General features: G+C 44.7%; 1 protein-coding gene and 1 long non-coding RNA gene across 2 annotated transcripts in view; one reads left to right on the top strand and one right to left on the bottom strand.

Moving 5' to 3' along the window:
• The window catches only part of HAPSTR1 (HUWE1 associated protein modifying stress responses), a 28340-nt gene extending 19120 nt beyond the window's left edge, over positions 1-9220 (top strand). The window contains exon 4 of the mRNA XM_079952634.1: positions 5082-9220. Coding sequence (XP_079808760.1) covers positions 5082-5326 — 245 coding nt within the window. The 3' untranslated portion in view covers positions 5327-9220. The remainder of the gene's footprint in view (positions 1-5081) is intronic.
• LOC307202570 lies at positions 8984-13529 on the bottom strand. The gene is made up of 2 exons (XR_013832937.1): positions 11618-13529; positions 8984-10703 (listed from the first exon to the last, which is right to left on the bottom strand). It is a non-coding gene; the product is annotated as an uncharacterized lncRNA (long non-coding RNA).
• Between the last annotated feature and the right edge of the window lie 360 nt (positions 13530-13889).

The raw sequence follows: 13889 nt of genomic DNA, 5'->3' as shown, positions 1-13889 counted from the left end.
CGTAGTAGCGTACAAAAAGAAATTCTTATCCTTCTTCGGCACCAACTGGCCGACCATATCCTCTGGGAATCTTCTGTAGCAGAATGTTGGATTTGGAGGTGTCCCTTTGTTTTTTAAGAAAAGTTTATTTGGGACTGGTTGAGGTTTAGGAATTAAATTGACGGACCTGGTGCTCATTGGAAATAAGCTAGCTCCACCTCTGAGGCTTCCTGCAGGGAAGGACACTTGTCCCACATGACACTATCTGGAAATATTTCCGAGACTGGAGGTTAGGCAAAAGGTGTTTTTCTCATGTGACTGATTCTTTGGTGACTGGTAAGGACAACTGTTTCTTGTCAGATCTGAAAGCAGGGAGATGCAAACGTAAGAACCCTGGTGCACATTACTCAACAATGTGTTCGTTAACAAAGGCTTCTTCAGGCAATTCCCTATGTCAGATGCATCTGCCACATTCTGTTAAAAGTGCCACAGGTTTTTGTTGCTGTGGCAGAAGGCTGATGCTACTCTTCTGGATTCTGATCCAGTATCGTTCAGGGGCCTGTCAGTATGTTTCTTGACTGCTGGTTTGCAAGGGCCTGCCTTTGGAAACTACATACTGTCGGTGCACATTCAGTTTTATTGTGCAGGCATTTGGCCATAACAATTTGACTGTTCAATGAAACAAGTACCGTATTTTTCGCTCGATAACACGCACCTGGCCATAACACGCACATAGTTTTTAGAGGAGGAAAACAAGAAAAAAAAATTTGAATGAAACAGTGGATGTATCATTTTTGTGCTTCATGCTGTGGCCACAGACATGTGATTTGACGGTGAGTTTGGGGTAGCCCGATGGGACGCAGGTGGCGCTGTGGGTTAAAGCCTCAGCGCCTAGGACTTGCCGATCGAAAGGTCGGCGGTTCGAATCCCTGCAGCGGGGTGCGCTCCCGCTGCTCGGTCCCAGCGCCTGCCAACCTAGCAGTTCGAAAGCACCTCCGGGTGCAAGTAAATAAATAGGGACCGCTTACCAGCGGGAAGGTAAACGGCGTTTCCGTGTGCGGCTCTGGCTCGCCAGAGCAGCGATGTCACGCTGGCCACGTGACCCGGAAGTGTCTCCGGACAGCGCTGGCCCCTGGCCTCTTGAGTGAGATGGGCGCACAACCCCAGAGTCTGTCAAGACTGGCCCGTATGGGCAGGGGTACCTTTACCTTTTACCTTGGGGTAGCCCAATGCAAAAATCCTGAGAATCCATGTCGATCTGTGCTTTGTAACCACGTTTTTGCACCGTTGCAGCCCCAGGCAACAGTGGGTGCGTGATTTTTTTTGGTGTAGGCTGTAGCCATAGACATGCTATGTGATCTGATGGTGAATTTGGGGTGACCCAATGCAAAGATCCTGTGGATCCGTGCTTTGTAACCAAGTTTTAAGTGGGGAGGGAAGGAAAAACATAGAAGGGACAAGGAGCACGAGAGGGGTGTGCGGAGAAGCAGCTGGCTAAGAATGCAGGAGAGGGGTATAACGGGAGGGAGGAAAGGAAGGCAAAAGTCCCCCCCCCAAGCCAGCCCCCCCTCTCTACCTCTCTCCTGCATGTTTTCCAGACCTGCAGCACCGGAGCATGGAGAGAAATTAGAGGGAAGGACGCTCTGCTTTCCCCTCTGCTTGCCTGGAGGGGAGGGGATTTGCCTGCTCTTTGTTCCTTAACGAAACAGAAGAGGGTGGGCAGTAAGACCCTGAGGCAGAATGCAGGAAAGCAGCAGCCTCCTCTCCTCCGTGAAGGCGCGATATGATTTTTGCCTGATTTTTGCCCTGTACTTGGGACAGTCAGCTCCAGGGACCACACATTTGCTCAATAACACGCACAGACATTTCCCCTTACTTTTTAGGAGAAAAAATCTGCGTGTTATAGAGGGAAAAATATGGTATTTCAGAGGTGTATAGTGGGTATCAACATGGATGTGATTTGAACCTTGTGCTCTTGAATCAGGGAGTACTGTTGAATTTTGTAAATCGTTGCCGTCAAATCTGTGCTCTTCAGGAATAAATTATGTGAATTTTAGAACTTCTATAGAAAGTTGTAATTCTGAGGCTGAAAGTTTCGGTATAAACCCTTGAAGCAGAGTAACACGACCTGGTGGTCACTTATGCTTCTTTTTATCGTCTGACTGAAGCACATTCTCTTGTACTGTATTTTAATTTTTGTGAATATGTAGCTCTGAGCATCACTGTGACTTGATTGCTTATTAATAAGCAAAAAAGACGCACCGTGGCTACTTTAAAATATGGCTACAGACATAATGTCTGAACTAAACCAAACCTTTGACAGTGAAAGTAGCTTTTAATGGCTGGTATTTTGAGCCCAGACCATATATATTTAAAAGTCTACATTGGTTCCCAGTACGTTTCCAAGCACGATTCAAAGTATTGATGCTGACCTTTAAAACCCTAAACAGCCTCAGCCCTGTATACCTGAAGGAGCACCTCCACTCCCATTGTTCAGCCTGGACACTGAGGTCCAGCTCCGAGGGCCTTCTGGAGATTCCCTCACTGCAAGACGTGAAGCTACAGGGAACCAGGCAGAGGGTCTTCCCAGTAGTAACACCCGCCCTGTAGAATACCCTCCCATCAGATGTCAAGGAAATAAATAACTGCACAACCTTTAGAAGACATCTGAAGGCAGCCCTGTATAGGGAAGTTCTTAATGTTTGATGTTTGCTGTGTTTTTATTATGCTGGAAGCGGCCCAGACTGGCAGAGGGGCAGGGTATTACCACCACCATCTTTTAAGGTTTTGGTAGCACCTATATTAAGGGTCTTGAAATATGCAACTTTAAACCTAATTGATCACTCGCCTTGTGGTAACCGATCAACCAGATTCTTGACTAGAGCTATGTGCCAGTGTAGGTTAACAGCCTACAAGCCTACAAAGCATAAATCTGCATGTTACCTCCTTGCAACCTTGTCTGTCTGTGTGTATGGTTATAAGGCTGATGGGGCTTGGGTGGGCCACAGACTATTTGGAGAACTCCAGACCTCATCTATAAAGCCTGTGCTAGAAATACCTGTTTTGCGTGACACTGTTAATACTATAAACATGTGAAACCTTATCTGCCAAGGTGAATTGAAACTTAGCACCAACTAAAACATTTTACTTTAAATGTGCCGTTGTACTACTTCAATATGCCTCTGAATGCATGCACCATTGAGCAACAGCACAAGAGGACAGGATATGTTAGGCTAGATGGGTCTTTGGCCTGAACCAGCAGGCTTCTAGGTTCTTAGGTAGAAGCTGTGACTGGACAACAAGCCCAGTAGCTAGTTAAATGCATGCTGTTCCAGCAGGCTGCCTCCAAGTTCCTTAAAAGGGGCATCACATTCTGTCATGTACTTGCTTGGGAATAGTGCTACGTTCTTTAGGCTCCCTTCTGCAGTCAGACAATGGAATTTTGAAATTCTTTCCCCTTGTAGTCTTGACGTGCTTCTTGGAGATATACAGATAAAATGATATTCTCCTAGAACAGCCCTCCCTCCCCAAACTATATCTTTCAGTATAGTTGGTAACTATATTTCCCCAGAAGTTTGTATGGCCTGATGAGGATGTTGCAGCATTAATATCTAGCAAGCATAACCATGGTTTAGACCAGGCATGGCCAAACCTGGCCCTCCAGCTGTTTTGGGACTACAGTTCCCATCACCGCTGACCACTGGTCCTGTTAGCTAGGGGTGATGAGAGTTGTAGTCCCAAAACAGCTGGAGGGCCAAGTTTGGCCATGCCTGGTTTAGATGTTAGGTAGACAAGCTGTGGCTTTTGCAATGACTGACTTTGGTGTTACCCAAGTTCAATGTGACTATCTCATAAACCTACCCAGATCACCCTTATATGATTGTTGAACCTACCACTAACACTCTGACAAGTAACAAAAGTGCAGATTCCTAAGTACCACAGAAAGACAACAAGCAGCTGCCCCCAATTCAGAAATTCTTGTACTGTGGCTTAAGCAAGTGACCAGAACGCAGAGTTGGAAAAATGTTTTGAATTCCCAACCCCTTGTATAACATTGTGGGTTACCAAGGCAACCAAGAACCTGGCCTTCTTCCCAGTCTTGCCTGAATTGGCACTCTACATGGAAAGGGAAAAGGGGGCCAGGAAATGGTACCTTCCATTAGATGCTGGTTGAAGCAGAACACATCCGTGCAAGCCTCAAGAGGGCTAGGGTGGCCTTCTCTAATATTGAGTCCTCAGATGGCTGATGGGAGTCGTAGTCCAACAATATCTGGGGGCTCAAGGCTGGACTAGGACATTGGTTGTGATCAGTGATGTGGGGCAGAAAATCCCCATTCCCCAAAATTCCATTACTTTTTTATGTGTAAAGAAGGTTTTCTGCTTGATGCATTCATTAATAACAATGAATGGCCATTTTGAATACAATACTTGGCAGGCTCTGCAGTTTTGGTCTTTGTTAAATGCAAGTAGACTTGGGCCCTGTTTGCAGGCTTCTCAGAGGCACATCTGGTTGACTACTGTGAGAACTGGGTGTTGAGCCTATATGGACTTTGTCCTGATCCAACAGGTCTGTTGTTATGTCAACATACTAAATTAGGGCACAAGAGAATTTTCCAGTGTAAGTTACCCTAATCTGCATAAGAGAAATTTCAAGGGGGGGGGGGAATTCCAATTCAGTCTTTGACCTTGATCTTCGGGCCACAGGAAGTACTTTACATAAACTTGTCCCAACTTGTTCTGAACTTCTTGCATGTGGAAAGTATGTGGACTCTTCTAATGTTCCTAACTGATTTGATTATGCCCACTGGGCTGCTCTTTGGAGATCCTCAAAAGTCATAAAGCACCTGAAGATCCCTAGGCCTCAGTTAATAAATTGAAATACACTGTACATTGCTCTGTGTGACTTGTGGTTTCTGATTCTGCCAGTCATGTTGCAGGCTGTTTTGCAGGAGGAGACTTCCTATTTTGAGCTGATCTTTAGGTCATGAGGGTTGGGAACGGTCCTTAAGACAAATGCTGTCTAACTTTGGAGTTGGGCAGATGGGGCTTTTTTTTGGATGCTGACTCTTTTCTAATTTCTGCATTCTCCTTCCTTCCTTCAGGTCTTAGTGGTGCAATGGCTAGCATAAGTGTTCGTTCGAGTACCCCGGGCTCACCCACTCATGTGAGCAGCGGCTCCAACAGTAGTCGAAGGAGAAATGGACTCCATGACGTTGACTTGAACACTTTCATATCCGAAGAAATGGCACTCCACTTGGACAATGGTGGAACTAGAAAGCGTACCTCAGCCCAGTGTGGTGATGGCATTACGGACTCCCCAACCCATAAACGCAATCGTATGATCTAAATGGCAAAACCTTTTGACCCCCCACCTCTCCCTCTTCCTCATTTCCCCCCTCCCCATGCTGCTTTAAAGGCACTCGATCCACAGCGTATCTACTGCTGGGGAAACAAACCTGAGGCGCTCTCCTCCCAAGTCACACAGATTCAATAATTGCCATAAAGGAAAGCTTACGTACTGACAGTAGATTCTTCTCTCGTAACTACAGCTTTCTTCAAATTTAGATTTCTTTAGCAGAGGACTTCCAATGTTGTGTAGTAGCTAGCAAGCTCATCGCAGGCAGAACATGCATCCGTTCCAAGGCTAAAAAGTGACCTTACTTGTACTCTTAAAGGGAAAAAGGAAATATCAGACATTTATTTGGTTATAGAAATGCTTTTCTGTCCTTTTTTTCTTGCTGTGTTTAAATACTTGCTTCAACAGTACTGCCATTTTGACAACAATGTCAAAAACATGACTTGGCATGTAAGACCTGCAGGCTTCTTTTTTTGAATATATATATATATATAAATATTTTCTTCTTAAAAGTTCTACTGGGCGCATTAATTTCTATATAGTTAAGTGTGCAAATTTATAATTAAGTATTGGCCTGTACCTTTTTTTAAGTTCCCAAAGCAGTTGATGGTGGCTGTGTGGTAATGTAAAGAGGTTCTACGATGGTTCTGCAATGGAAACTAAATCAGTGCTAAAAAGGATCTTCATTGGATTTGCTTTGTGTGTGTGAGAACTCTGACATTGCTGCACCAGTCTCACCTCCCACACCCTCCTGGCCCAAGAACTTTTAATTGGAAGTCTTTCAGCTGATTGCCCATTATTACTTGAGTATTCCCTTGTAAGCAATCAGCATAATTCTTCATTAATTTCCACAGAGGAACATGTTCTGTCACTGGCGAACAGGTGGCTTGGGTACTACATGACTTGTATTGTGTGCTTCCTGTGAAGAAATTATCATTGTGGAATGATGAGAAAATGGATGAATGGGACTAGTTTTTGTTTCTGTTTTTTTTAAAGGATATTGGATGTTTTCCCACTATGTTGTGTGTGACTTCCAAGCTGCTTAAGGAGACATGACTTAAATCACCAAAGTCAGCCAGTGCAGGTCTTCCGACAGGGGCAAGATGTGACTGTTTTCAAAGTCCCATGAAATAAATTTCTCTAGGAAATAATCCTGAAATGTTTCCAGTGGCTTCAGTGCAATATGCAGCAGATGCAAACTGAAAGAAAAGTCTTGGGTTTAAGCTGACCTGGCCTTGAATGTGAGCTAATAGCCAAGTTCTTGCCACCCTGTGGCATCCTAGGTGAAGCAGGTTTCTGGCTGTACCATGTTTTCTCAATGTCAGTCATGTGTGTTTGATCAGCTAAGTGAACCTTGGAGAATGTTGAAGGGAGGCTTAGAAGAGGACCAGCATGTAAGGGCTATTCTCCGCCTGTGTGGGAAAGAAACCGGTGACAGTGACCCAGTTTGCATGTAACGGTAAGTCAAAACAGTGGCTTAGCGCAACTGAGGAAGTGGGCTGGTTGGTTCCTGTGCCCAAGATTGCAGCTGTTACTCTCTTTGCCCAGTGAAGTTAGACATGGTTGGCTTAGTGGTGCACCCGAACCTGGGCTTGCAGTGGGCAGACAAGCCATGGGAGAGAGAAAACCACAGGCCTGATTTGGATGCAACGCTAAGCCAAGCTATGGCTTAACTCTGGCTAGCGGGTCACCTTGGGCAGGGGGCCGTGGCTGCTGTTTTCAGTCCAGGGACCCTTGCACCACTTGTTCAAACTATTCACACTTAAGCCATAGTTTAGCTACTGTTATGTGTGAACTGAGGCAGTTGTTGCAGAAGGCCCCGCCCATGCCTAGTTCCTGAGATCTTCCCAGTCTTAATCAAGTGGTGAATGGAATGATGTCTTGCCTACTTTCTGCTTCCATAACTGGGGGCTTTTTTAAGCAGCCTAGCCTGCAAGTAATTCAATTTAAACTTCTTGGTCTGACCAGCTAGGCGGCATCAGGACCCTCTCTACACCATATAATGCATCTGCAAACCCAGGTCTCCACCCCCATGGTCACTTCCGCATTTCACTTAACAGGATGGAGAGCTCAAAATGCATGTGGATCTTCCTGGCTGGAAGCACCCTGCAAATGGCTATTGTGAGGCAGGGGAGGGGGAATCTGTTTATGCTTCGAATACCTATGGGGAACTCTGTTGGATCATGGGATGCAACAGCATGACTAGTTGGCTGGTACTGAGTCACAAGTAGCTCTTGAATTTTTCTGCCTTTTCAGCCTTGAGGTGTCCTGGCACAGGTGCCCTTTTGTCACCATTTAGAAGAAGTCTGCTTTGAACCACAGGGTACTCCTATAACTTCCTGAGGCCAGGAACATGCATTGCAAGAAGCATGTTGCTTTTTTGCTTTTGTAGAGCTTTTAAGTATTGCTAAAATACAAACAGCTTGGGGGAGTTGCTAAACAATTATTTTTTTTTAAAGTTACGTGGTGTTTGTGGCTACAGGTTTGTAGTTCATGATACTATGCGTGAATTTTAAAACAAACCCAGAGACGACACTTTCTAAAGGTTGCCAATGTATGTACAGCTAGTTCACTATTGTTGACCTAAAAAAAGTGCACCACGGCTTCTGTGTGACATTTGTAATTTGCATGTGGTCTAGAACTAGCTTCCATCGTGAGAATTCACACTGGTATGTGCCGTAGTGGCTTAAGACCACAGTGCAAAAAACCTGACTACCCACCAGCTTTTTCTGCCAAAAAAAGTGGCACTTCAGAAACATAGGAGGAGACTGTTTAATTGAGAAGCCCAGAACACTGGGCAGTGTCTTGTATTTTTGGTAGCAGTCAGCCTGGAATGGACAAACGTCGCATAATAACGTCTGCCACTGCTATGCTCCCCAACCCCCTCACTCCTAAATTGATTTAGTTCATAGGTGTACAGAACTAGTAGAGGAAGGTTTTTCTAGGGCTTCACTAAACACTGGGTTTTTCTGATCAGTGGTATGTTTTCTCCAAAGTAGTTAAGTGAGGGCCAGCCCATAATGCTAGTTGGAGCAGGATACGATACGTTTGTTTTATCGCTTAATGAGTTTGAAAAGATTGAAATGTGGATCTTGATGTGTGGAGTTCTTCTTCCCTCAACCCCTATCAGATAGAATATAATAATTCCTCTGTTCACTAATGCTTTGAAGCTTTGCTATCAGTCTAGCTCCTCTGAACAAAATTTGTCAAGCGTTTTTTTTTACATTTTTGGTGCCATTTTTTTCCTTTTTGGTAAAAGAAAAGCTGGCTTTGATAATCTAGCTGCACTAATAGTGTGTGTGCTTGTAAGTCTTTCGACAAACTTTATTTTTACTGCTTTTTGAAACCCTTGTATTTGCTGTTGAAATATTCAGCCTCCTGCCAAAACAAACAAAAAAGCTAGACTGCATGATGGCCTCATCTGGGAAATGGGTGTGTAACGAATTAACTTAAATATCCAGTGTGGATTATTTCCATTGGTTGTGACTTCTGGAAGAATAAGACTATTGTAAAACAGACATGTTTAGCGCTTTGGGATGTGGTGGGAAATTAGTCGATTGCAGTTCCGCATTTTTACCTGGTTCAATTTGAATGCCTTCCAGTGACGTTTGTCTCATCTCTTTCCCCATGTAAACCAAACTTAACATGAATGTGGGGCAGATTTTACATAATAGTGTATCCTGCATTGAAGCTGAGCTTGGCTTGCATATTACTAAAAGTTCAATTTAAATATTAAAACACATGAGCTATAATGAAGTAATGCAAAGCTGATTTTTTTCTTCTTCCTTTGTCTGAAACTGAACTCCTGCAATCCTCAAATGTGACTTACCCTGCTGGAGAAATAGATACCTTTTTAAAACCCTAATAAAATTCAAAATAAACCAACCTAGCTCGTTTGGTTTTTTAATACTTCTCTTCACTTTCTCTAGGCATCCGGAAAAGAGGGTGGGAAGTATCTCCAAACTCAAACGAGGTCAAACATAGACTGTTTAAAATCTCACATTTATGGAGGACTAATCCTACTTGTAAGAAGAAGAAAATGATTACCGGTAGTTCCGTTTTCTCAGTGTCCTGGAGACTTCTGAGTGTGTTTAGCTGTGCTGTGACTGAATGTAAAGCTCTAATTTGTATTGTTTTGGATGTAGAACATGAGAATGTTTATATAGTTCTTCACATACATTGGGAGAACAGCCATAACTCTGTGGTAGAGCATATGCTTTGCATGCAGAAGGTCCCCAGTTCAAGCCCTTCAGGTAAGGCTAGCAAAGATTCTTGCCCAAAATGCTGGAGAGTTGCTGCCATCAGATCAATGGGCCCCAGGGACCAAATGTGGTCCTCTCCATCTTGGTCTTGATGTAAGCTCAGGCCACAATCTCCACTGGCATTATTTAGTGCCCGTGTGCTTACCTGACTGGAATGTGTCCTTGGATTCTGATAATGATCTTTGCTTGGCTGGATGGAAGAGAAAAAGAAAGGTAGGTATGTCTGTAGAAACTAGCCTATTGTACAAAGGTAAAAGTTTGGCCTCTGGCCCACCCACCACTGGCCTGTGGCTCCTGGAAGACAGCCCATAAGGAAAGTGGTCCCAGGCTGGATTAACTAACTTTACCCATGTTAGTTACTACCGTAATGCTAACGTGGATAATGTTCTCCACCCGCCCCACACTAGATGGACCAAATGATCCAACTTTAGTATTACATTTTTATGAACATTATTGCCACCATTGTTTTAACATACTGTGCGTATGTTATGCAGGACAGTTACTGCCTGTTTTCAGACGTGTGTTTGTGCGCTGAGGCTGTGAATATAATAGCAGCAGTCCTGAAGCTGCCTGCCCAGAGGCTGGGACTGAATTGCTTTGTAATGGCGCATCCTTTCCCTGCTTGGTAGAAGTAGCAGAAGTTTCATGGAATGAGAAGAAAGTGAGCTATAAAGAGCTGAGCAAAAACACTGCTTCCCAGAAGCAGTGGTTCACAGACCATGAGCCACCGGCTGCTGGTCCACAGTGACTCCACCACAACGCAGTTGGGTGGGACACTTCAAGGACAAAATCTGGCACATTGACTGGTGGGGAGTGCCACTCTGCCACATCAGATAGTTGGAGATGCACAGGTGTAAAAGTCCCTGTTGTTAAAGGAGAAGGAAGCCTTTCAGGCCCAGACGGCCAGATCTGTGTTCTCACCCTACAGGTCAACTTTTACCAGTGTGCAGCGCTACCCACCTGTCAGTAATATGGCATAATGATGATAGGCGAGTGAGATGGTTAGTTCCACCCACTGTGAGGGGAGGGATCTGCTTCACTTAGTGATGGCTGATTGACAGGTGGTTGTAGTTTGGGGGGAAACGGGCTTGTGGGCCAACATTCGCCTGCAGAGTGCGGACTGGAGATTCTCCATCCCTGATAGAGAGTTCATCTCACTTGTAGGATGCACAAATAGGTCAACTTAGGTAACAGACCTCTGTGTGTTGCATGTACAGGCAGTGCCATTGGCCCAAGCCATAAAATAGGCAGAATGGAGGGGAAACAGAGTCCCTGTCAAATCGGATCCAGTGTGTGTGGGGGAGGGGATTCCTTCTAAAATGGGTAACCTTTTGTTCTTGATAATTGATTGTGACAGTTCTCACACTTGGTTGTAGACTTCTCTGATCAAGTTGTAAACTTCTCTCTGAGCCCAGGCCTGTGTATGTGGTGGCTTTTTCCTCGAAGCTACCCTTTGAGGTTTGGAGCAAGAGCTGACATGCCCATGGCCTCTGGGTGAATTTGAGGACTAGGAATTTGAACCCAGGTTTTGCTAGGCCACGTGTGGCATTATAGTACATGGTTGTGGAATTCAGAATCGCTCTTGACACAGTTGCACACGGACCTCCATTTCCTTCCATCAAATTACAGCAAAGTCATCAGCACTAGGTAGCCTCTATGCTGAAGATATTTCTGCACCAAGAAAAGGTATTTCTGCACTAAGAATACATGTAGCGCTCTAGTCCTGACCCCATGCTCCTACCAGACTTACTTGGATGGCCACCTCTCTGGTTTCCAAGATCAGCTGCCATTGGTTGCATGATTTTAAGAATGCCTTCGCAAGGGAAATTTTTTTTAAAAAAACTTTTTATTAAAGATTAAGCCCAGCTGCTGGGGGTCCTGTGTTCATGCCGAGTAAACATATTCTCTGTTTCTGGGCAAGTATTACATATGACTAGCCTTGTATTTGGCCAAAGTGGATTATGTCCTAAAGTAATATTTCTGGGTCAGCAACTGCTTCTAATCTTAGTCACTCATTCACTGGTTCATTGCAAATGTATGCAAGAGAAAATCCATGAATTACCTGCACTTTACCCTTAAGATCCCAGGGTGGGTTACATTTACAATACAACCTTAAAACATCTTTAAAAAATTGCAATTACAAAACACGCAGTCACATAAAGGTAGGCTTACATCTTGGGTGGCAAAGGCCAAGGTAAAGAGACTTGCTGTCAGCATTGGCTGAAAGCTGTCGTGATGTTGCTAGATGCATCTATGTAGGGAGGGAGTTGCACAATTTAGGGGCTGCCACAGAGAAGGCACTCTGGAGGTGGTGAAACTAGCCTCCCACCCTGATGATCTTAAGACCTGTAGTAGTCCGTTGGGAAGGAGGTAGTCTTTCAGGTAGTTGAGGCCTAAGACTTTTACGGCTTTAAACACTAACCTGAGCACCTTGAATTTGACCCAGAAATGAACTGGCAAGCAATGCAGCTGTTTTAAATGGGTTATATTTGTGGCAGCTGTCTTTTGAACCACTTGGAAGTTTTCACATCTTTTGCAAGGCCAGCTCCACCGAGAGCACATTGTAATAACCCATTCCAGTCCTCCCAGTTGCCACCAGCTATTGTGCCAATAGAGTTGTAGAACTCAAAAAGCTGTAGGGGGTGTTAAAGAGTTGTCAGCTAAGCTGACATGAGTAATCCTTGACAGACATCTCCAAGTAGGGGTGGAAATAACTATCTTCACACCTATTTAGAAATCCCAAACTAGCCTGCAAATTCTCACCAATTGGCCAGACAACTGTGTTTACCTGCAGACTGCCCCCCAAAAAAGGACTTGTATTCTCCAAGATGGTTTACTACAACTCCCATCAGCCGGAGGAATATGCTGCTGTGCATACTGGGACTGATGGGAGCAAAAAGTCCAAAAAGCAGCCATTTATGTTGATAGGATTTGTACTTCAAGCACCACCTTGTGGGCAGCTGTCAAAATACATTAACTAGGGCTCTTCTGATACCATTTATCCTACAAATGTTAGCTGGAAGTACTTGGTCTGGTGCAACAAGTTGTTTCATTTGCTGCTTGAAATGGAAGTTGTGAATAAACAAAACCCTTTGCATTAAAACAAAAATACCAAACTTGTTCCCTGGAGAAGAGCCTTATCTTTGTAGTGTCCCTCCTTTGCAAGCAGAAGGTCCCTGGTTTAACCCATGGCATCTCCAGAGAGGGCTGTGAAGGACCTCCGCTGGAAATTCTGGAGAACAACTCACACTGGATAGCACTGAGTTTGGACCAGTGGTCTGACTGCAATGGTCTCATCGATCAGTGGTAGAGCCACCTGCATTGCAGGCAGGTCTCCTGTCCAGTCCCTTGCATTTCCAGCTAAATGCCGGTCTAAAACAAAGAAGAGCCGTTCCCCGGAAAGCTGGTCTGATATAGACCAGCAAGTCTCCATTTTTAAACTTTCCTTGGACTGCTTGAAGATTGCTGTGCCTCCAGCAGATCCCTGAACAAACTATTTTGCTTTGCACAGGAAAGCACTTAATATATTTCAATAACTACCAGTAAGTTTCCAATTTAATGGATGTGTCTGTTTTTGAAAGTTGTGCAATATTGGATTTAGTGACATTTGATGCTTAGGTTGTTCTCCCTATCGGACTTGATGAATTTTCTGTTTCAAGTGTCCTCCCCCCCCCCCAACCCATAAATCCAATTTTGAGGGTTGACTAGGATCCTGTGCAGATAATTGGTACACGTTTTGTAAATTCATGTGCTTTTCAAGTGACAGCAGTGGAAACGAACAGAGGTGCCTCCATCAGTTATACTACAATAGAGATGGGGGACCGTTTCCAGCCCCAAATCAACATTCCCTTGTGGTGGGAGCCACATGGCAGTGGAGGTGGTGGCTGGAGCTAAAAGTGGGGGCAACTCTTATCCTTTGTGTGTTGCATGTTACATCCCCATCTCCCGCAAATGCATCATTCGATGCATGCAAGCAAGGGTTTCCTTACATTTCAGTGGCATAGTGCAGCCAGGCAAAGCCATGAGGGATGTGGCCTATACCTCCCAGGAGACAGCTAAAGGGGCCTGGAGGAACACATCTGACCCTGGGCTTGATGTTTCTAGGCCCTGAGACAGCTGTAAACTATGACAGCTTTGTTTTCCCCACCTCAGTTTCATCATGAGCTACAGCTGCTGCTCACTTGATGTCCAGCTTTGATTCTATGAGTTGATGCTTCACCTTTTTTTTGCCACGGACATGTGCCCCCCAGAAGGGTCTAGGTTGAGAAAGTTCCCCCACTGCTTGCCTAAGA

The sequence above is a fragment of the Podarcis cretensis genome, assembly GCF_951804945.1.
Source record: "Podarcis cretensis genome assembly, chromosome: 14".
NCBI lineage: Eukaryota > Metazoa > Chordata > Lepidosauria > Squamata > Lacertidae > Podarcis > Podarcis cretensis.
This window is presented reverse-complemented; position numbering and strand designations above follow the sequence as displayed.